This window comes from Homarus americanus, unplaced genomic scaffold, assembly GCF_018991925.1.
Source record: "Homarus americanus isolate GMGI-L3 unplaced genomic scaffold, GMGI_Hamer_2.0 scaffold41027, whole genome shotgun sequence".
NCBI classification, from domain to species: Eukaryota; Metazoa; Arthropoda; class Malacostraca; order Decapoda; family Nephropidae; genus Homarus; species Homarus americanus.
In genome coordinates this window covers 303,874-323,218 of record NW_024745073.1, presented here as the reverse complement: position 1 = coordinate 323,218, position 19,345 = coordinate 303,874, and the positions used below count along the sequence as shown (strand labels likewise).

Here is a 19,345-nt window from a genome sequence, read left to right as displayed (position 1 = left end):
TACTGAATTGGTCACAATGAAGTGGATAAATACCTTGAGAAAATATTATAGATGATGTGTGTTGTACAATATATAGGGTATAGGAAGTTATTAAGCAATGGTAATCCAAAAATTCACACGAAACCCTCATGATTTGTGTCAATAAGGCAGTTATATAAGATACTGTCAGTTTACTGGGCAGCTGCTTTTGTCAAAGTCTATAATTACATAAACAACCTTGAGACACTACCGTTATTTTTCCCATATGTTCTTTTATTCACTACATGAAAATGCACTTACCGAATGGTCTTTCAGGAACCTAACCTAACCCATTTGTATAGTGAGAATACCTGTATTTGTGACAAGTTTATTCTTTGCGCCTGTATCACACGTACCCATGCTCGTTCTCACGTCATGACATTAAGAAATCTCCCACAAAATTCACTTACTAAAACATTAATTGGTAGTGCTTCAAACCTCAGCCCAAGAGAGAAATGTTCAGTCCTTAAACCAGAACCTTTTTTTTTTTTTTTTTGCTGTAATGCATATTGAGCTGACCACTTGTCAAGTCAATAACCTGCATTAAAATAGCACTTTTCACCTGGGGGTTGTCATCTCACAGATTATAGTAAACAACATAAAGATGTTGGAGTCAGTTACTAAGAATCTGAGAATTTCAGATGGATCTTATATGGAACTCGCAATAAAAATTATACCACACCATTATGACATCTATAAATATGCAAAGGCCTTGTAAATAACAGTATATAGTATATTTATTATTCACACTTTAATAAAATATATCACTGAGAGAAATCCAACCGATATCATATCAAATGCATTAGGCTGTATTTAGTCTACAACTGCAAACCAAAATTATTATCAGCATTACCTGTGGACGGACATACATAATACAAATTAACTGATGACGATGAAAATATAATTCATGGAGCTCATCAATCGGAAGAACCAGCCAAATTAAAGGTTAATTTTTCACTTGCTGTAAAGCCTCTGTATGCACTAAAATATTTCAAAATGTAAACATATTTTGATAACGAGATGAAATGGTTACTTTCCTAACATGTAATTTAATATTCTTAAATGTTACATAATTATGATCGTGAACTTAAAGGTCAACTCCAGGACCCCCTTTTTTGTGATATTGTAAGTATTTTCCATAAAATTATAAAAAAAATTGATACATTATTTTTGGCAAATTTATATAGAGGTAACCTCCCACGTTATGGAAACTCAGGTTGCAGAAATTCAGCCATACAGAATTTGTAAATTATGACCACTAAATACGGCATACGGCCAGTAAATTCAACCTCATGGAATCGGGGTAAATTTTCAACACAATAATTGCTATCTAGAACAAAAAAAATTCAATGGGAAAAATGGCTAGCTCACCAAATGGTCTGTGATGTTTCCTGCAGCCTGAGCTCATTTAATAAATACAAAAAAAATAATTGTGTTTTATGATTTTTTGGCAAGTAAATATATTATCTGGCTTCAAGCCTTTAGGTGTAATTTAATAGGTGCTAGTCCTTTGGAGTTGTCCTTCAAGGCATGAGTGACATTAAACTTCAGTATGAAGAAATTACTCACACACATTGCAAAAAACAATTTGTGTTGTTTAAAGTATTTTAGTATTTTGCTGCAAATTGGGTGCAACATACCGGTACCTTCTAAAGCCAAGATACACCTTTGATACAAGATGAACAGTCAATCTTACCAATAACCCAATGAATGTCCAGAGTATAGAAAATGGCATTTCTTACCAGTACACCTTTTATAAGAACAACCAGATATTGCTAAAGAAAATATCAGTACAGTATGTTTGATAAACCATGACTAGATTGCATTTTAGAAGTAAGAGTTGATTTGCATCAAAAGTTCACTATAAAATTACATCACTTCATTCAATTTGTACATGAACACGAAAAACTAACTTTGATAAGGAATATTGTACTATAAAAAATAAAATTGTTTTATACTTCCAATTTAAAGTAATCTTTAAACAAACAACCATCTAACTCTTACTTCAATGGTCATACACAGCAATTTTTTTTTTTGTTAACATGAAGCAAGATGTCATACATGTTTGCTTGTACTGAATAGTATTTAATTCTAAACATCGTAAAACCCATACAGTATAGCATCGATACACAGTAGATAACCAACAGACTTTAATGATGATCATTCATAAAATGCAGCAGTATTAATTACGGGTGAAACACACCCTCATGTATCCATGGCTTTTACTGAGACAATGGTACAGTATTAATCATGGTAATAGCTAATTGAGCAATGAAAAATTATTTCCTAAAACTCATTACCAAACACAGCAGCATTCTTAGTGGGTTGAGCCATGCTGATGAAAAGGAATATGCCATATTGTCTTAAAAGAGACACCTGCACTTATCATAAAAATTATTGATGAGGTGTCTAGAGTAAGAGTGACGAACTTGCCACCCCCTAATTTTAATTTTTTCATCAAACGTTTTTCTTGGGCTTCAAATGGACTTTCCTTCCTGCCATAAATTCAGTGTGGAAACAGGTATAAAAAACTTTAACTGTGATTACCTCAAAACGGGTCTTGGTGTGTTCGTCACTTCTATTCTAGATGCCTATTTTTATATAACATAAACACCCAATGTCCAACAGAAATGGAGGGTGAAAAATGATTTAAGCAGTAAAATAATGTAAACTACCCCCCTTTATATGAATTTTAATGTTCTAAAATGTTTCTCACTTTAAGTGTGAAACAACAAAGCTACATACTCATATGAATACTGGGAAACAGTCCAGTGTATATTGTATATACTGTACACATCTAAACATTTCTGCAGCCTGGCTGAAAATGCAACTGTCGCATGTAGAGTATTATGCAATTTAAAGTTTATATTAAAGCCATCCTCACTTGATGAGAGTGAGGTACTCAAGGTGGAGCGTAGATCATCCATGTATCAGAGTATTACCATTAATTACATTCTTATCACAGGTTACATTCCTGATAACCTCCACATCCACCATGTCTTCAAACCTTGAGGTAGTCATATGGACAACAAGGAGCTTCTGTTTAATTACATTTAAGTTATTTTTTGTTGTTGTTCATATACTGTATATGAAGAGTGAGTAATGGCTTACATATGTGAGAAGCATTCAAATCAAGTTAAGTGCAAAAACACAACAAAAAACCACCACTAATGATCCAACAGTACAGTAGTTCATTATGGCTCATGTACTGTATACAGTACTCTATCTCCAACTGGTAATGCCTTATCCTTTCTTCCTAACTTTCACAAATGAAGTGTTTCTCATATTTGAATAATATACTGTACTTTCCATTGTGTATTTAATCTTGAGTTAAATCTCTGTTTACATGTTTCAAATGGTAATGGCAAAGTTTCAACGATTGCCAATACCTGTACTGTACCTACAATACCAAGCTCGTTATGTTCCCTGCTATCACCGTTAAAATCTTTGTACCATTCTTATGAAAAAAAATCTACTTTTGGCAACTTCTAGGCCCATACCCTTCAACATTGGCATTGAAAATTATAATTCCTCTCACAATAACCTACATTACTACATATTTTTCCTGTATGTTAAAGTTGACTCCTAGTTCAGACACCATAACATCAAAGTGAATTACAATTACGGTACAGTAAGTCCTCGTTTAACGTTGTCCCCGACAAAGTTGTTTCGTTATAACGTCGCTACTCTTTAGATACCCATGATTCCGACAACGTCACGACTGATTCGTTATAACGTCGTCACCCAACACAGACTACTTTGTATGGCGCATCACCCTCTCTCATCTTGGTGCGCTACGCTCTCTCGCGGGGCGTCACAGTGTCCCCAGTCTTTGTTCGGCTTCCACAGCGTACGTGCATGCTTTAGTGTTTTTGCTCTAAATACTGTAGTGTAACCATTCAAAATGGCTTCCAAGCGCCCATCAAGTGTTAATTATGCTAGTAATGTGAAGAAGCAACGCAAGACCATTAGCCTTGCTACGAATGTGGAGGTTTTAAACATCTGGGTCTCAGTGACTCGTCACCTTCCTCTCCACTACCCTCTCACTCCACCTCTGCCCATCAATGAGTACAATACAAAATAATTTAGAATATTTATCTTTTTGGATGTATAATATATATTTTCTAAAAAAAAATTCCATTGACTTGATGTATATGTAAAGTATTTTATGGGGTAAAGGGAGGCTGGGATACCTAACTAGCATATTTTATCTATTTCTTATGGGGAAAATTTATTCCGTTAACATTGTTTCAATTAACATTGTACTTTTCAAGAACGTAGCCACGACGTTAAGCGAGGACTTACTGTACCATTTTAATAGATGCTGACTGATTTGACACCAAAAGACTACAGTAAAAAAAATATCATATTAAGCCTACAAATTAATATAAGGTTCAATAATACAAACTATACCACACAATAAAAACATTCTTCTATTCTAAATCTATATTGCGTAGTTTTGTGAAATTATTTTGTTTTACATAATGGTATCCAAGAAGTTTGATTTAAGACTGATGTAGCCAAAGAAAGACACATATATAATATCAGTACAGTACTGTATATGCCTCTTGGGGAACCAGATCATAAATGCTTGTATTATCAACCTTAACAAGACACAAGTAACAAACACATGCAGTGAAGTTTTACAACAATAGATTATGTAAAGTGAGTCTCACAGGACCAGGGTAAATACTGCACAGTGCTCCACATTTACTTCTCACATTCCTAATAAACATTAAAAATTAAAAATGGAAGTGCAAGTCATAGTACTCAAGAGGAGTCATGACAAACTAACAATGTGATTATCTTGTCTGCTGTCTAATTTGACACTTTCACGACTTTTGAAAACAGAAATAACTTTTTGAAATAAATATATCCATCCTATGACTGGTATAAGGCACTTGTTTACATTTTTATTTGCTGTTGGCAGAGTGCAATAAAAAAGAGCAGCAAAAATTTGAAAATAAGGAACAGCTAATAAAATAACTAAAGCTGGGAATGGAATGTCTCCAATGTGCTGCCAGAACTGCCAAGCTGGTACACTAGAATCTGCTGAATGATGCAGTTTGGAATGCTCTAAGGAAAACACAGCATACTGATCAGCAATATCTAGAAAATAGTACACAACTGCAACTGAGGACGCCAAGTAAAATGCAAGGCACAGCCATGCCATCCTTTGTCGAAAATTCATGTTGCTTTATGTTCTGTGACATGTGAAACCCACAGCATCATATCTGAAGCATATATCTTGAGTTGCTACACAAGTCTGGGCAGCTGTACCTTCCTCACATCCACACACTGGTGAAGCATGAAAGCAGAACATAACTTTAATGTGACAAATACTGTACCACAATATTAAATCATGAATTTTCAGTCAAAATATTTGTTAAAACTAAATCACTACTGAGGTGCACTTCTATAGTTTGTTTTATTTGTGAACTTTTCTAGTATATGAAATCTGACAGAACAATCTACCCTAATAAATCAGGTATTAAATGGTACATTTTGCTAAATTATGAACAAGCCTGGATTAAGCAACTTGAATATAATTCCACAAATAATACTTGATTAAAAGTGAGGTAATGCCTAAAAAATCAGTAGCTGCTACTAATTAGAAAATAATTCATACCTTCCCACTATAAATGACACCCTGAAATGGAGTTTAGAAAGGCAATCACCAGTTATTGTTGACATCACATCTACCTGTGTGCACCATACCTGTCACTTGACTCGGCTATTAGCTGTGATTCCAAGCTTCAAAACCCTTTTCCCAGCCTACTTAAAAGCTACCCTAGAAGGAAGGAGGGTAAATGAGTTCCTCTGTCAAAAAGAGAGATTTTAGGTCCAAGTCTCCATTTATGACCTACTGTATTGTGTCCTAAACACTCATATCTAAAGCCGGCCATATATGTGGAGATGGCATTATAGAATCCAATTACTGTACTAATGTGACACACACAGAGCTAGGGAAGCTATCCATATTGTTATAGAAAGGCACAAGGAACTAACCCTGTAAACTCCCCAAATCCACAATGTCCAGCAGCATTATGCTGGGCACAGGGGGTATACATTGTCAAGCTGATGACAGCATCTCTTTCATAATGGGCTTAGCATGCTTCTCAGGAAAGATGATTAATCATGTAATAATCCTGAGTTCTTGTGCCACAGCTGAGCAGGCCAGTTATGAAAGTCAACAAGTATGGCAACTAAATTTGGACAGGTATCCCCTTATTAATGATAATACACGTTAACGTTAATTGCGGTATGCATATGCAAAATTTTAATCTAGATTTATCGTATTCATTCATGTTATGGAATCCTGTGACGGATATTCTTTGACAGAATGGAAAACCATTCAGCGTGCTCATGAATAACAAAGTTACAATTTACATTTTCAGAGCGCATGATATATTGCAGACTTCGGTAAAGTGTCCAAACTGTAATAAAGACTGAAAACCTCTAAAAGTGCTAGATCAGCACATTGGTTTTGTATGAAAACACCGAAAATAAAAAACAAGAGGAGAATCACTTAATGCTCTTCCATCAGTTAAATAAGGCAAAAAAATTTATAATTTGGTATTATTTTAGGTTAGGAAAGATTAGGCTAAGTTCACAAAAGTTTGATTGGTGTTTTTTAATGTCTTAGCCACAGTTTCCCTCATCTTCAAAGCCCTGGCCACTTTGTAAAAAAACACCATTGTTGTATCTCCATGAATATACATCAGTGACGAAAATAGAGGTCATACTCTATTGAATTACCAGGGAAAAATCTAAGAAAAACCTATTTTTGTTATTAATTTCCCATTATGGCTACTACTGAATCTTTGCTGTGATCTTTCTCACTTAACCTAACCAAACCTATCTTATAACCTAACACAGTCCATAAATATGGCTGCCGTACCTATAACCAGTGTGATTTTTTGGTGAAGGGCTGCGGTACCTATAGCCAATACCTCTTGTGATAAGCTGTTCCAAGGGTTTACATGGGATCTGGGTTTTTACAGTCTTTAAATTGGTCTGCATTAACATTCTATAAATAGTTCATAACCTTTGAGGTTTTCAATAAAGTTTCAGCATAGTCTTCTGTTGGTCAACTTTGGAATATCAAGTTTTTTGAATCTCTCTTCATTGGAGAGATGCTTAAGTGAGGGGACCCAGTTAATAGTGTGCCTTTGTACTTTTTCCAGGATGTTATTTTTCTGGAGATGTGGGAACCAGACTTGATCACAGTACACCGAGTGTGGATGTATAATATTTCTGTGGTGATGTGAAGCCCATATTATGGCGAGACGTAAACGACCAAATATCGTCTATACTGTTTACTGTACTGTGTATATTTCTACAAGAAATAAGGCAAACAGAGTATTGGGTTTTATATCTAGAAGTGTAAGTAACAAGAGTGCAGAGGTCTTATTGCAACTATATCTTGCGCTAGTTAGGCCGCACCTCGATTATGCGGTTCAGTTCTGGTGCCCCTATTATAGAATGGATATAAATTCACTCGAGTCGGTGCAGCGAAGAATGACAAAAATGATTCCGGGACTTAGGAACCTTCCATATCAGGATAGGTTAAAGAAACTTAACTTGCATTCCCTAGAAAGACGAAGAGTGCGGGGAGATATGATAGAAGTATTTAAGTGGGTGAAAGGAATCAATAAAGGGATAGATAAAGTTCTTATAATATCCGAGCAGGATAGGACTCGGAGCAAACGGATTCAAGTTGGATAAGTTTAGGTTTAGGAGGGAGATAGGAAGAAACTGGTTCACAAATAGGGTGGTGGACGAGTGGAACAAACTTAGCAACTTTGTAGTAAGTGCGGGAACTCTGGAAAGTTTCAAAAGGAGGCTAGATAGATTCATGGATGATAGAGAGTGGTAGTAACTCTCGACAGGAGCTGCCATGCACAGGCCAACCGGCCTATTGCAGACTCCTTATTTTCTTATGTTCTTCTTATGTTCTTAAGAAAACCATTTGATGTCAGACTAAAGTAAGGATGTCTCTGGACGCTCTGATGAATTAAAACAAACACCACTAAACTATATCCCTGTTAAACTTAATATTACAAGAAAAAAACATGAAAAACAAAACGTGTACTACAATTCCAGGGTGAATCAGTTGTTCTCGAAGTAATGAAGTACTCATGTACAACAAATATTTAATATAAATAGTTTAGGTGCGCCAGCATAATAGAGTATGACCCCCGTAATCACCTTATTTTGAGGCGAAACAAGACTTAGAAGTAACCCTTGTTGTTCACACACTCAGACAGTCGACACACACTGCTCACACCTGCCACACCATGTAAACACTGATGACGTCACAGGAGTGACCGGCCGTATAAAACACAAGTAAACACCACTTTAGTCGTCTGTTCTTTGTTGCTTGGTCATGATATTTACTTTCCAGTGTTATTACATGAAGTTTAGGAAACAACATTTATTTCACCTGATGATTAAGTACCTCTTTATCCTCTTCGCCACTGATCGGCTCGTTAGCCGCTTGGGCGATCGGTTACGTCTCTGATGCGCACTGTTCTCAAGTACTGGGCATGCATGTTGACCGCTTGCTCAGTTTTTTGGTGTTTATCACAAATTAAAAACATGGGTGATATAACTTTCCATGGTTTTCCGAACGATAAAGAACTGAGAAGAAAATGGATTCACTTGTGCAAGAGGAAAGACTTTATAATTGCTGAAAATACCCAAATATGCAGCTTGCTTTTTGAGGCCAGCCCAGCGCGATTGTGGAAAACTTTAAATATAAACTGCCTGGACTACCAGTACCAGGAAGACTTGTAAGGATTAAGAATAGGCCAATACCATCATTACAACTGCCGTGTTCAAACGGTAAGCCTATATTCCTTCAACTACATCATACAATGTAGCCTAATGTGTGTTAAATTAAACATCCCAAAACAATTTTGAATATGTAGCTTCTTTTGAAGGAGGGTCAGTTTAATTTCTTCATTCACACGTCTTTAAATGGTCGTATCGATAGATAAGAGCACTGTAGTAGAGTGTTGGAGGGAGGTGTAAATTGCATTTTTTTAGAAAACGCATTCTCAAAACAAGCATTAAAAAATATCGGAACAAAATCGCAAAATCGACAAACAAGTGAAATCTAAATATTATATAAAATAAAACCACAAAGAAATCACTAAGATTAAAATGTAATTAAAGCTACTTATGCAACCCACTATTATTCTCCTGGTCAGACTGAAAGGATTGTGCACACACATAAATAACCACTATCAAAACATTGTAAGCAGAACTTAAATGGAAATTACAATTACTGAAGCTAAAATTTAGTCTTGGTAATATGTGACTCGGCCTGAAAAATGGGCGCTAGTGACGTCCCGAGCTCCTAGAGGTTCTGTTTTCTTTGATACGTGAGCCACCTTGTTTTCTATGGTACCTTGGGTTACAGTAGGTAATGCTAGATTTGATTAGCTTTATTGTGTTTAATCTTCTATTGAAATAAACTGATAATTAATCTTCATAGGATCCGAATAACTTTTCAGATTGAGTGCCTGAAAAGCAACGTGGAGGAACTAAGAAACAACCAGAGGGGATTACGTGCAAGAACTGATAAATGTAACTTCGTGGTTGAAGCTGTCCAGCCTCGCCCATAGGGGTTTACTGAAAAAAAAATCAATGTTTGTCTCGCAGACACCAGGAAGACTGAGAACTACGAGAGAGAGAATCTCTTCTCTGATCCTCGGTGATCGGCTGGTAGTGTGTAATTTCGTTATCTCTCCACTTCAGATAATATCTCTTTGTCCCGAGATCACTGGATACCACACTCGCCACAGCATTTGTTTGCCATTATTTACTCAATAGCTTATTACTAAGGCCAGAGTAAACGTTGCATGTTTCATATTTAGTTTAAAGGTCAAACAATGTATAACCTTAAACATTGATATTGAAACAGTTTATTTAGCCAGAAGAACACAGATACAGAGTCGATTAAAAATCATAATATTAACATGGCAGTGCCAGTTGAGAGCCTGAGCTCTCTTGTAGGCACCTGATATACAAGTATACTGTACGTACATTTATCTCAAGGAAGTAGTATGTACCATTTAATATCAACTGTTATAGTACACATAGCATGGTGGTAATAAGAACATATCAGAATGTTACCACGGCTATCTCTTCGATATTTATTATTTTTTTTACATTTATATTATAAGTATATTCCTAATTTACAGCGGAATTTAAAAACATAAATTTGATAAGGGAGGGAATCATTGCAACGTGGTTTGTATTAAGGTGGAACAGAGCTGTCAGGATTACTGTACTGTACAGGTATGTCTAGTTGGCAAATATATAATTGCAATGGTAATTTCTATCTCTCTACATGATAATTTCTGATAAAACGGTTTTGGTGGTACAATAAAAGCCGGTATATAAGGTAGGTATTACAAAAAAAAATATCAATACCTAGTGTCCCATCAGTGTACGCGTGTTGGCTGACTAGTAACTGTACTCGCCACCTCAAATGATTATCAGTTGAGTTTGTGAAACATTATTGTAAGTTCTGTGAATCATACAAACACACAGATTACATAGGACGTTCCTTTTTATCAGTAAAGCCACAAAATTGCAAGTGTATATAAACCGTTCTTTCAGAGAGCAGGATACGAACACCTACAGTACATTACAACATGATACAGTTTCGAAGAGTACAGTTGTGCGCAGGTGGAGTACACACTGTGACTTGGATGTATGAGTTTATCAGGGAAATGTAAACACAAAGCTATATATTATTGTTTAGGAACAATACACTTGTGATACACCCGCAGTGAGATGTAGGCTACTGTATTGTCGTTGTCCATGATACACTCTAATGAAGTTATCATTAATGACACATGTACAGTCAATCCAAAATGTATTGAGACCCCAGGGTCCGGTGTAATATTTAATTATCTAACGACAAATTAACTATAATTTATATCTTTAATATTATGTTGCCACATAAGTCATTTACAACCAAATCAATGTTATGATAATCAAGATTCAGATTCGTTGCTTATTGAGAATGTAACAGAAACAACTTAACTTGACTGCCACTCTTAAGTTTGAACCTTACGGAATTCACTCCATATTAACTTTAAGAACACCATAAAATTTACCATAATCTCTTGTTACGGTGACATTTGTATGATAGATAGTTAACATATTGACCAAAGGAGTGGTAGTGGTTAATGGTTAATGAGATCAGACAACCCCTAAAGTCAGCCATTTTGGTTTTCACCAAAATGGCTGACGTAGGTAAGAAAAGTACCTGACTTATGCTGATGGTAAAAGTGAAAAAGAGTCTCTTATACAGTACTGTAGTAAGATAAATGTGTAGTGAAGACCAAATAGCCTTTGGTGAAGACGTTGTACATATTGTTACTCCACAAGTGCATACCATCAAGGGACTCAGGGACGAGGTCCATCCAAAGTTCTTGGCGAGTGCCTCCAAGGCTCTGAGATAGTTTGGGTCGGCTGGAAGTCCATCGTGGGTGGGTAGCTTGGGTTAGTCTCGAACACGGAGATGTTTTTCACACCCCTGTCCACGGTGTCCACTGCAGTTCCTGTTGCCTGAGGATAGCTCGGTGGAGGGAGGGCTGAAGGATCTAAGATGGCAGGGGGGCTACTGGTGCTAGGCGGGGCACCAGAATCCCTAGGGAGATCTTCACCCAGGGGGAAGGACAAAGGGCGGCCTCTCATCCCCATGAAGGAGAAGTAGAAGTCGAGGGCATAGACCAGTGTGAGGAAAAGACAGAAGACTCCGCTCGCTACCAGGGTGGAGAATTGGGTCGACATCAGTAGGATGGACGACACGAACATACCCACACCATAGTACAGGTACAAAGTCGACTCCTGTGGGATGTGAGACCATATTATACACACCTTCACCACACACACACACACACACACCAAGACACGCGGCAGCAGGTACGTACCAAAGGTGTCTGCTGAATTTGGGTGTAGCCCATGAGATAAAGGCCCAAGATGATGAGAGCGTTAATGAAGCAGCCGAGGATGATGCTGGCCACGTACATTCCCCACCCGCCAATAACACTGAAGAAAGTTGCCATGGCAATGATCAGCAGCATCTTGTTAGACGGGGAGAACAACATTTAAGGTGACAATTTTAGTGTTTAGGGTCAAATAAAATGTTTAACAGAGACACGAAACTGTTTTTGGAGTCTTTAGGTGTACACGAGACATTGATAGTCTGTAGGACCAAAATCATGTTCTTGCCAACTTCGAAAGTGTAAGTGTATACAAACAATGAGATTCGGTCAATATTTTTTTTTAACCAATCACATACATATATACTCACAATTTCCACAAGTTTTAGGAAGACAGTAGGGTGTCTGAAGGTGTTGGCGTCCACCATGATGACGTTTGGGGTGACGTCTTAGGAGAGAAGACTGTTGAGTGTATCTTCGACTCTCAACCCCAGCTGATTCCGTCACCTAATGTTTCCTCAGTTCCCAGGTCTCACAGCTCACACTCTACCGCCGGACTTCATCCTATACACCTAATGTTTGATATTAGGCTCCCGGTTCACGATTTATACTGAGCCTTAGTGCTGGCCGTGTCGGTTATCTCGGTAAACGTGTCCAGAAAAAGGCTGTATCAGACGACTAGCAGAGCTCTGTTGACGCAGTGAGACCCATTAATAAAGAAGAGTAACTCCAATAATAGTATAAATAATCCCTGGATATAGTCATGGAAATTAGTTGATTTTAGCCGCACCAATAACGGTAGGCGTGGGAAAACTGTATTAATGCGCCTATGAAGTCTAATAATCCGGGAGACTTAATTTATTCACATCGGAATATATTGTTAGATTTTGACTTTTTTCACCTTGGACACAAGACACTAATAGGTTTAACCTTAAAAAGTCTACACTCTACAGTATTCTGAATGACTGCCAGTAATAAGTAACTCAACTGTGTGGGATGTACAATGGAAGTTAGAAAGCACACTGATGTCATGGGCGTCTCCATGTCAGGATTTCCGTTTCACGTAATGTTATACACAGCTTGGCTAGTTTATTGCTAATACTCATCAAATAACTTTAGCAGTCTGCAGCTTAGTACTCACACGATATTTGTTCAGACAGAGAGAGGGTACGTGGTCGAGGTGGAGGACGGAGTGACAGCTGCAGCGAAGGGCGTCAGACTCGTGACTTGGTGATACTAACTAGAGATAAGAAACACGTATCCTCACAAACACACTCAGACGCCTATTATCTAGTATAACACGACGTTGACATTTTTATCCAGGTTAAAAAGGTGCTCATTTTAACTGGTGATTTTGAAGTTAAGATGCAAATTATTAACAAGAAGTCATCGTAAGCTACACATCGAAGTCACTGCCTCAGCATCATCCACCTGGCAACTTAACATAAACTTTTCTTCTGGTGAGAATGGCATTGTACGGTGTGCCGAGTACCGACCTACTAGTTCTGCACCTACAGTACATCAAGAGAGAGGAACGCACATTATCGTGCAGTGATTACTCTCCTAACATATATATTTTTTAAATATTGTTTTAATAATGTAATTATTAACGTATTTACTCGTTTAAAGACCTTCGGTTTTGAAGCGCAGTAATAACATTACCACAACGACACTTTCTTGAAGTCGCATTATTTTTGTTCCTTTACCATGTGTAAACATTTATACTGTACATGTATATAACTAGCCTTTTTTGTGATGCTTCCGCTTTTTTACAATCAAAATACATTATATTTAAATTAATAAAAAAAATCAGCATGAAACTATATATAAATACTTTTAGATTAAATTATCATGTCTTTCCCTTGAGAAAAAATTAGTACAGTATTAACATCATTAAAAAAAAAAACGGCTTAACGTAATTGCCACAGGTGTATTGAGTCACTCATTTGCCTGACAAAACAGCATCCTCTAAGGAATTTCTACATTATTCATTGGAAAGATTTGTATTCCGTAATTTTTAATATCTGTTGTCTAGTAGATGAACCTATAGAGTGTGCACTTACAGGAATTGTATACTACACAGTTTATGCAACAAAGATTTTGTCATGACTTTCTATCTTCTATTAACCAACACCTAACGCAGAGTTAATTCCTGTCCCTAAATTTGCTACCTATTATGTTCCAGTAGGAATTCTATCTCTCTAACCTTTTAAAGTTGATGGACTAATTAACTATTGACTGTTATACGGTTAAAAATATTAGTTGTTGAAGAACAGTATAATATAACGGCAGCATGATACATGTTACGCTGGTGCAGCACGGACTGTACAGAAGCAGTATATTACTCAACTAAGGGTAGTCCAATAAACCCGTTAAAAGGTTACTGTTCTCGAGTCCACAGCTTGAGCTGGTAGTCTGTTCCATAGGTCTACCAGCCTCTGTGCAAAGTAGTTCGTTCTGCAGGATAACTTGGCGACCTTGTAGTTGTCCCCTTGTGGTGGTGCGCAACATCACAAAACAAATAGCCCAGGTTCACGTTTTCCATTCTTCTCAAGATTTTAAATGTTTCTGTAAGATCTGCCCTATCATTGTGCTTTGTCTGAAGATGTGTTCGTCCTGAGGCCCTCAGTCTGCTTCTTGATAATCGAGATGATATAGTTCAGAAAATCATCTTAATTGCTCTATTTTGCACCTTTCTAGGAATGTTATAGGACTTTCTGGAGGTAGGGTCTTAATTTTCCATTGGGATTCATGCCAGGAAACTAAAGATGCTGTCGAAGAGGACAACATTATTGCACCTTTTCCAACCAATCACAGTCTTCTTTACTCTGTTTTGACCAATCCAGCAGGCGGGGTTAGATGGTGACGTCATGGCTACTAATTTAAATTTGGCGCGTCACGAGTTTATTTTCTCATAAATTTTGATTGATGATGGAATAGTGTAATTAAACCTTGTTATGTTCATGGCGACCTTAGTTAATAACGCTAACGCTTTTTGGTGCCAATGGGAAAATAGGGAGGTTACGTGAAATCTATTGCATTCATCCTTTTCAGTATTCTTCATAATACAGTACAGGTTGTATTTGATATCCCAAACTTTAAATATGGCACGTGCTCACATTTATTTTATTAATGAACCCTTATAGTGAATAATTACATTGTCTACTGTGTAGTGTGACAAATATAAAAAATTTATTTTGATACGAACTCCAGGCGTCGTGTCAAGTACCCTGATGGTCAGACATCGAGTCAGTTGCATCCGTGAAGTTGAGTGAGTGTGTACAGTGCGTCCCAGCCAACAGTTCCTTGTTTATAAATTTAACAGGTGTAGGTTTGCGAGCTCGTTTACACCAGAACAAGGAGCTGTGCTGTATACGGTCAGTTGGGAATTAAAACCCTTGGCCACTGTATCAACATGACGGACAGGCTCAATTTCAGCGATAAAGTAAGTTTAATCTTCCTTAATTTTGGCAGAAAAAAATGCTCGTATAAGCCAACATTAAGTAGGAAAGATCAGCAAAAATTTTCATGGTTTATATTTGGTATATCATTTTAATTACAACTGGAAAACCAAATGAATGTATGAAGTTTAATTATATACAATTATGTTAATTTTCGATTTATGGTTGCAGCGAGGTTTAGATATGAGAATGGGGTTACCTGGTGTATTTTACGTGTTCGTGTAAATTTAACTTTGGTTTCATGTGCAAATTATTTTTTTTTTTAATCAATTTTAAGTTAGTACTCATAAAAAAATTCACGTATGATACACACCATTAGAAAACAATAACCTTACCGCCCCCGGGCACATGGGTGTATGAGACTACTGTTCCACCAAGCACAAGAACATGGCTACTGATAATCTTACACGAAAATGATAAACATCCATTTATTCTCTAGATCACTATATATGTGTCAGCTAGGGACAGTGTGAAATATTAGAATATTATGACTTTTTTTCACATCCTAAATACTGTACCGTTTAGGGGATAGGCACAACTTAACTCACGCCCAAGAATCTTCCCTGGGTCTGGTATCTAAGTACTTTTGTTTCCCATTACCAGCCAACAATTGCGACGTTCTGGGTTAAGTGGAAACATGTTCCACCTTGTCTCCACTGGCATTATGAGCTTTTTTGTCTGATGTGTAATAGTGAAATATATTTAATTATGATGGGTATTGTTATGAATCGGTCATAATTCTTATTTGAATGACACTAGCCTTGTTTTCCTCCTCAGAGTGAATGCATCTTGATACATATTGGCCAAGCAGGTTGCCAAATGGGGAATGCATGTTGGGAGTTGTTCTGTTTGGAACATGACATCACACCTGATGGACGTATGCTCTCTACCCCGGTCATTGAAGAAGGGTACAACAACTACCATTCCTTTTTCCACGAGGTTGGCTCTGGCCAACACGTCCCTCGGGCGATCTTTGTTGATCTGGAACCAACTGTAATTGGTGAGTAGTTATTAAACAATAAACATTCAGTATATTTCTCATTCTATTCCAAATGCTTGATGACTTGATAACGATTGAATTTATCATAGTTGAAAGGTTGACATACTCGGTCACAACTTGCGAAATTAAATGTAATCATCATCTTTTGGACCAAGTCCCAGGTTGCTCATCTGACTGACTTTCTGCCTCACTTACACAATTACAGGGTCTCAATTGTTTCTCTTACTTTGACAACACAACATATATATCATTTTTCACTCTTGATCTGTTTTATTTGTTCCATTTTTTTCTAATGCCTTTTTTTTCGCCCCCCAGGCCCCAATGTGGGTCAGTAACACTTGCCCGGGTGGGCTAATCCCCATTAAAAAAAGTGAGACAGAGATTGAGTAATTAAGAAATGTGAATTTGTGTTACAGTAATACCTTTGAAAATTATGAAGAATGAGGCGTAGAGGTGGTATTCCCACAGTTTTTTAAAAGTAATAATTCCTTTAGTTAAAATTGAAGGAAAACTCGTTATCTAACGGCTTTGCTTTTCCTCAGATCAAATTAGAAACGGACCATACCGTCAACTGTTTCACCAAGACAAAATGATCACTGACAAGGAAGATGCAGCAAACAACTATGCTCGTGGATTCTATACGAATGGCAAGAAAATACTTAACAGAACTCTTGAAAGTATTCGCAAACTGGTAGATAATTGCTCCAGTCTCCAAGGCTTTCTCATCTTCCACTCACTAGGTGGTGGCACTGGATCAGGTTTTACTGCATTGTTAATGGAAAGTTTAACAGTGGCTTATGGTAAGAGGACCAAGCTGGAATTCATAGTCTGTCCTTCTCCTATGATGTCTACTGCAGTTGTAGAACCATACAATGCTGTCCTAACAACTCATACAACTATTGAAAATGCAGAATGTGTTTTTATGGTCGATAATGAGGCCCTTTTTGATATCTGTACTAATATGCTTGGGGTTGAACGCTCCACTTACTTCAATCTTAATCGGCTTATTGCCCAAGTTGTTGCCTCACTAACAGCTTCCTTGCGCTTTCCTGGTTCATTAAATGTAAATTTAACAGAATTTCAAACAAATTTGGTCCCTTTTCCAAGGGTTCATTTTCCACTCGTCAGCTATGCCCCACTGCACCCAGCAGCGACAGCAGCTTTTGAGCGGCTGTCTGTTCCAGAGATCACCAAAGCATGCTTTGAACATACCAACCAGATGGTTAAGTGTGAACCGCAATTCGGGAAGTATATGTCTTGCTGTCTGCTATATCGGGGTGATGTAGAGCCCACTGATGTGCATGCAGCCATTGCTGAAGTAAAGGCTCACCACACCATAAACTTTGTTGAATGGTGTCCAACTGGTTTCAAGGTAGGTACAAACTCCATGCCACCTGTTGTAGTTCCAGGTGGGGATTTATCAAAAGTAGACCTTGCTGCATGCTTGATTTCAAATACGACGGCAATTGGTGATGTTTGGGCTCAAATAGATCATAAGTTTGATTTGATGTTTGCCAAACGTGCATTCTTGCACTGGTTTATGGCAGAGGGAATGGAAGATGAAGAATTCATGGAGGCCCGTGATGATCTATCCGCACTTGAGGAGGATTACAAAGATTTAGCCGAAAATACTTACAGTTTGGACCGAAAGAATTACTCAACCAGTTAAACAGAGTACTCTACTGTACCATCATAATTTCTGAGGGTTGGTAACCTCCACTCTGAATGTTTTGGGCTGTTTTTAACCAATCCTGCAAGATTTTGTATATCTCTGGGGACCCAGTTTTTTAATTTCATTCATCCATCCCAGTTTTCATTTGTTTTCCTGTTAGTGTAGCCTCTTCACTATCCGCAATAAGAGCATTGCGCATCATCTGCTCCACACCATAATCTGCTAAGTGCCAAAAAAGAAAGTGGAGGAAAATGGTCAGGGAGGATATGTGACATACAATATTCTTATCAGAGGACTCACCCACATCTACAAGTTCCAAATTGACTCTCTGTTGTACCCAGGAGACAGAGGAGAGATTGGGAATACATTTCATTGATATATCGTTCTTAACGGGTTAAGGTCCGAAGCTCCTCATATATGATATTACTATACCATTAACCTTTAATCTCTTCATCATCACTTATAACTTTTCTTATTAAGAATTCTGAATATATATTATACAATGTTGGAGATAGAAACAGCCTTGTCTTACTCCTTGTCTACCTATGAACCTATTAGTAAGTTTATTATTTACTGACACTGCATCCTCCTATTGCCAGTAAAGATTTTTTAGAATTCTGATACAGTATCTCCTTCATTAATGCCTATCTTTTCCAAGATCTCTATAAGTCTATCTTATTTATTTTTTTATTTGTCTAGTTCCTCTTATATCCGCTTAAGTTTTCCCCAGTCTCTTAAGTTACTGCAGTACTATTTTTCTTTATTTTTTGAAACTCTTTAAGTCATAGTCAGTGTTTTAGAGGTTTTGATCTTATTGTCTTAAGGAAGAATGTGCATTTTCTTTTTTTTTCACTTTCTTATGTTTTCTTTTCGGTGTTTTACACCAGGTTTTTATTTTTTTTGCCATAAAGTAGACTGTTCATTGATTCACTTATGTTAATTTCGAATGTAAACAAAAAAAAAGGAAAATAAAGGGGAAGTCATTAAATATCAATCATTATTTCTAACCATACTGTATGTCAACTGTTGTTACACAGTACAGTACACCTGTACTACTCTTCTTTATACCCTAAGAGCTCTATCTGTAAATTCGTGGTATTTTATGGTTTACATTCCAAACGTTACTGTACAATGGTGAGATAAAGAAAAATTTATCAAAATGGAAAAAGAAACTACAGTATTGTACTGTGCAAAGAGAGGGTCGTAACTTTTCAACTGCGGCACCGAA

General features: G+C 37.1%; 1 protein-coding gene and 1 long non-coding RNA gene across 4 annotated transcripts; one reads left to right on the top strand and one right to left on the bottom strand.

Annotated features, from left to right (window-relative positions):
- Positions 1 to 487: 487 nt before the first annotated feature.
- Positions 488 to 13,279, bottom strand: LOC121878472. Its single transcript, XR_006091164.1, has 5 exons — positions 13,126 to 13,279; positions 12,356 to 12,673; positions 11,973 to 12,125; positions 8,230 to 11,889; positions 488 to 5,316 (listed from the first exon to the last, which is right to left on the bottom strand). It is a non-coding gene; the product is annotated as an uncharacterized LOC121878472 (long non-coding RNA).
- Positions 8,785 to 19,085, top strand: LOC121878471 (tubulin alpha-4A chain-like). Of its 3 annotated transcripts, none has more exons than XM_042384712.1 (3): positions 8,785 to 8,865; positions 16,223 to 16,445; positions 16,988 to 19,085. In XM_042384712.1, the coding sequence occupies exons 2-3, from the start codon at positions 16,265 to 16,267 to the stop codon at positions 18,112 to 18,114; spliced, it is 1,308 nt and encodes a 435-aa protein (XP_042240646.1). In that variant the 5' UTR covers positions 8,785 to 8,865; positions 16,223 to 16,264; the 3' UTR covers positions 18,115 to 19,085. The 3 variants fall into 3 exon arrangements, with proteins under 3 accessions (XP_042240646.1, XP_042240645.1, XP_042240643.1); XM_042384711.1 differs by lacking the exon at positions 8,785 to 8,865 and adding an exon at positions 13,298 to 13,444; XM_042384709.1 differs by lacking the exon at positions 8,785 to 8,865 and adding an exon at positions 15,230 to 15,429.
- Positions 19,086 to 19,345: the final 260 nt, after the last annotated feature.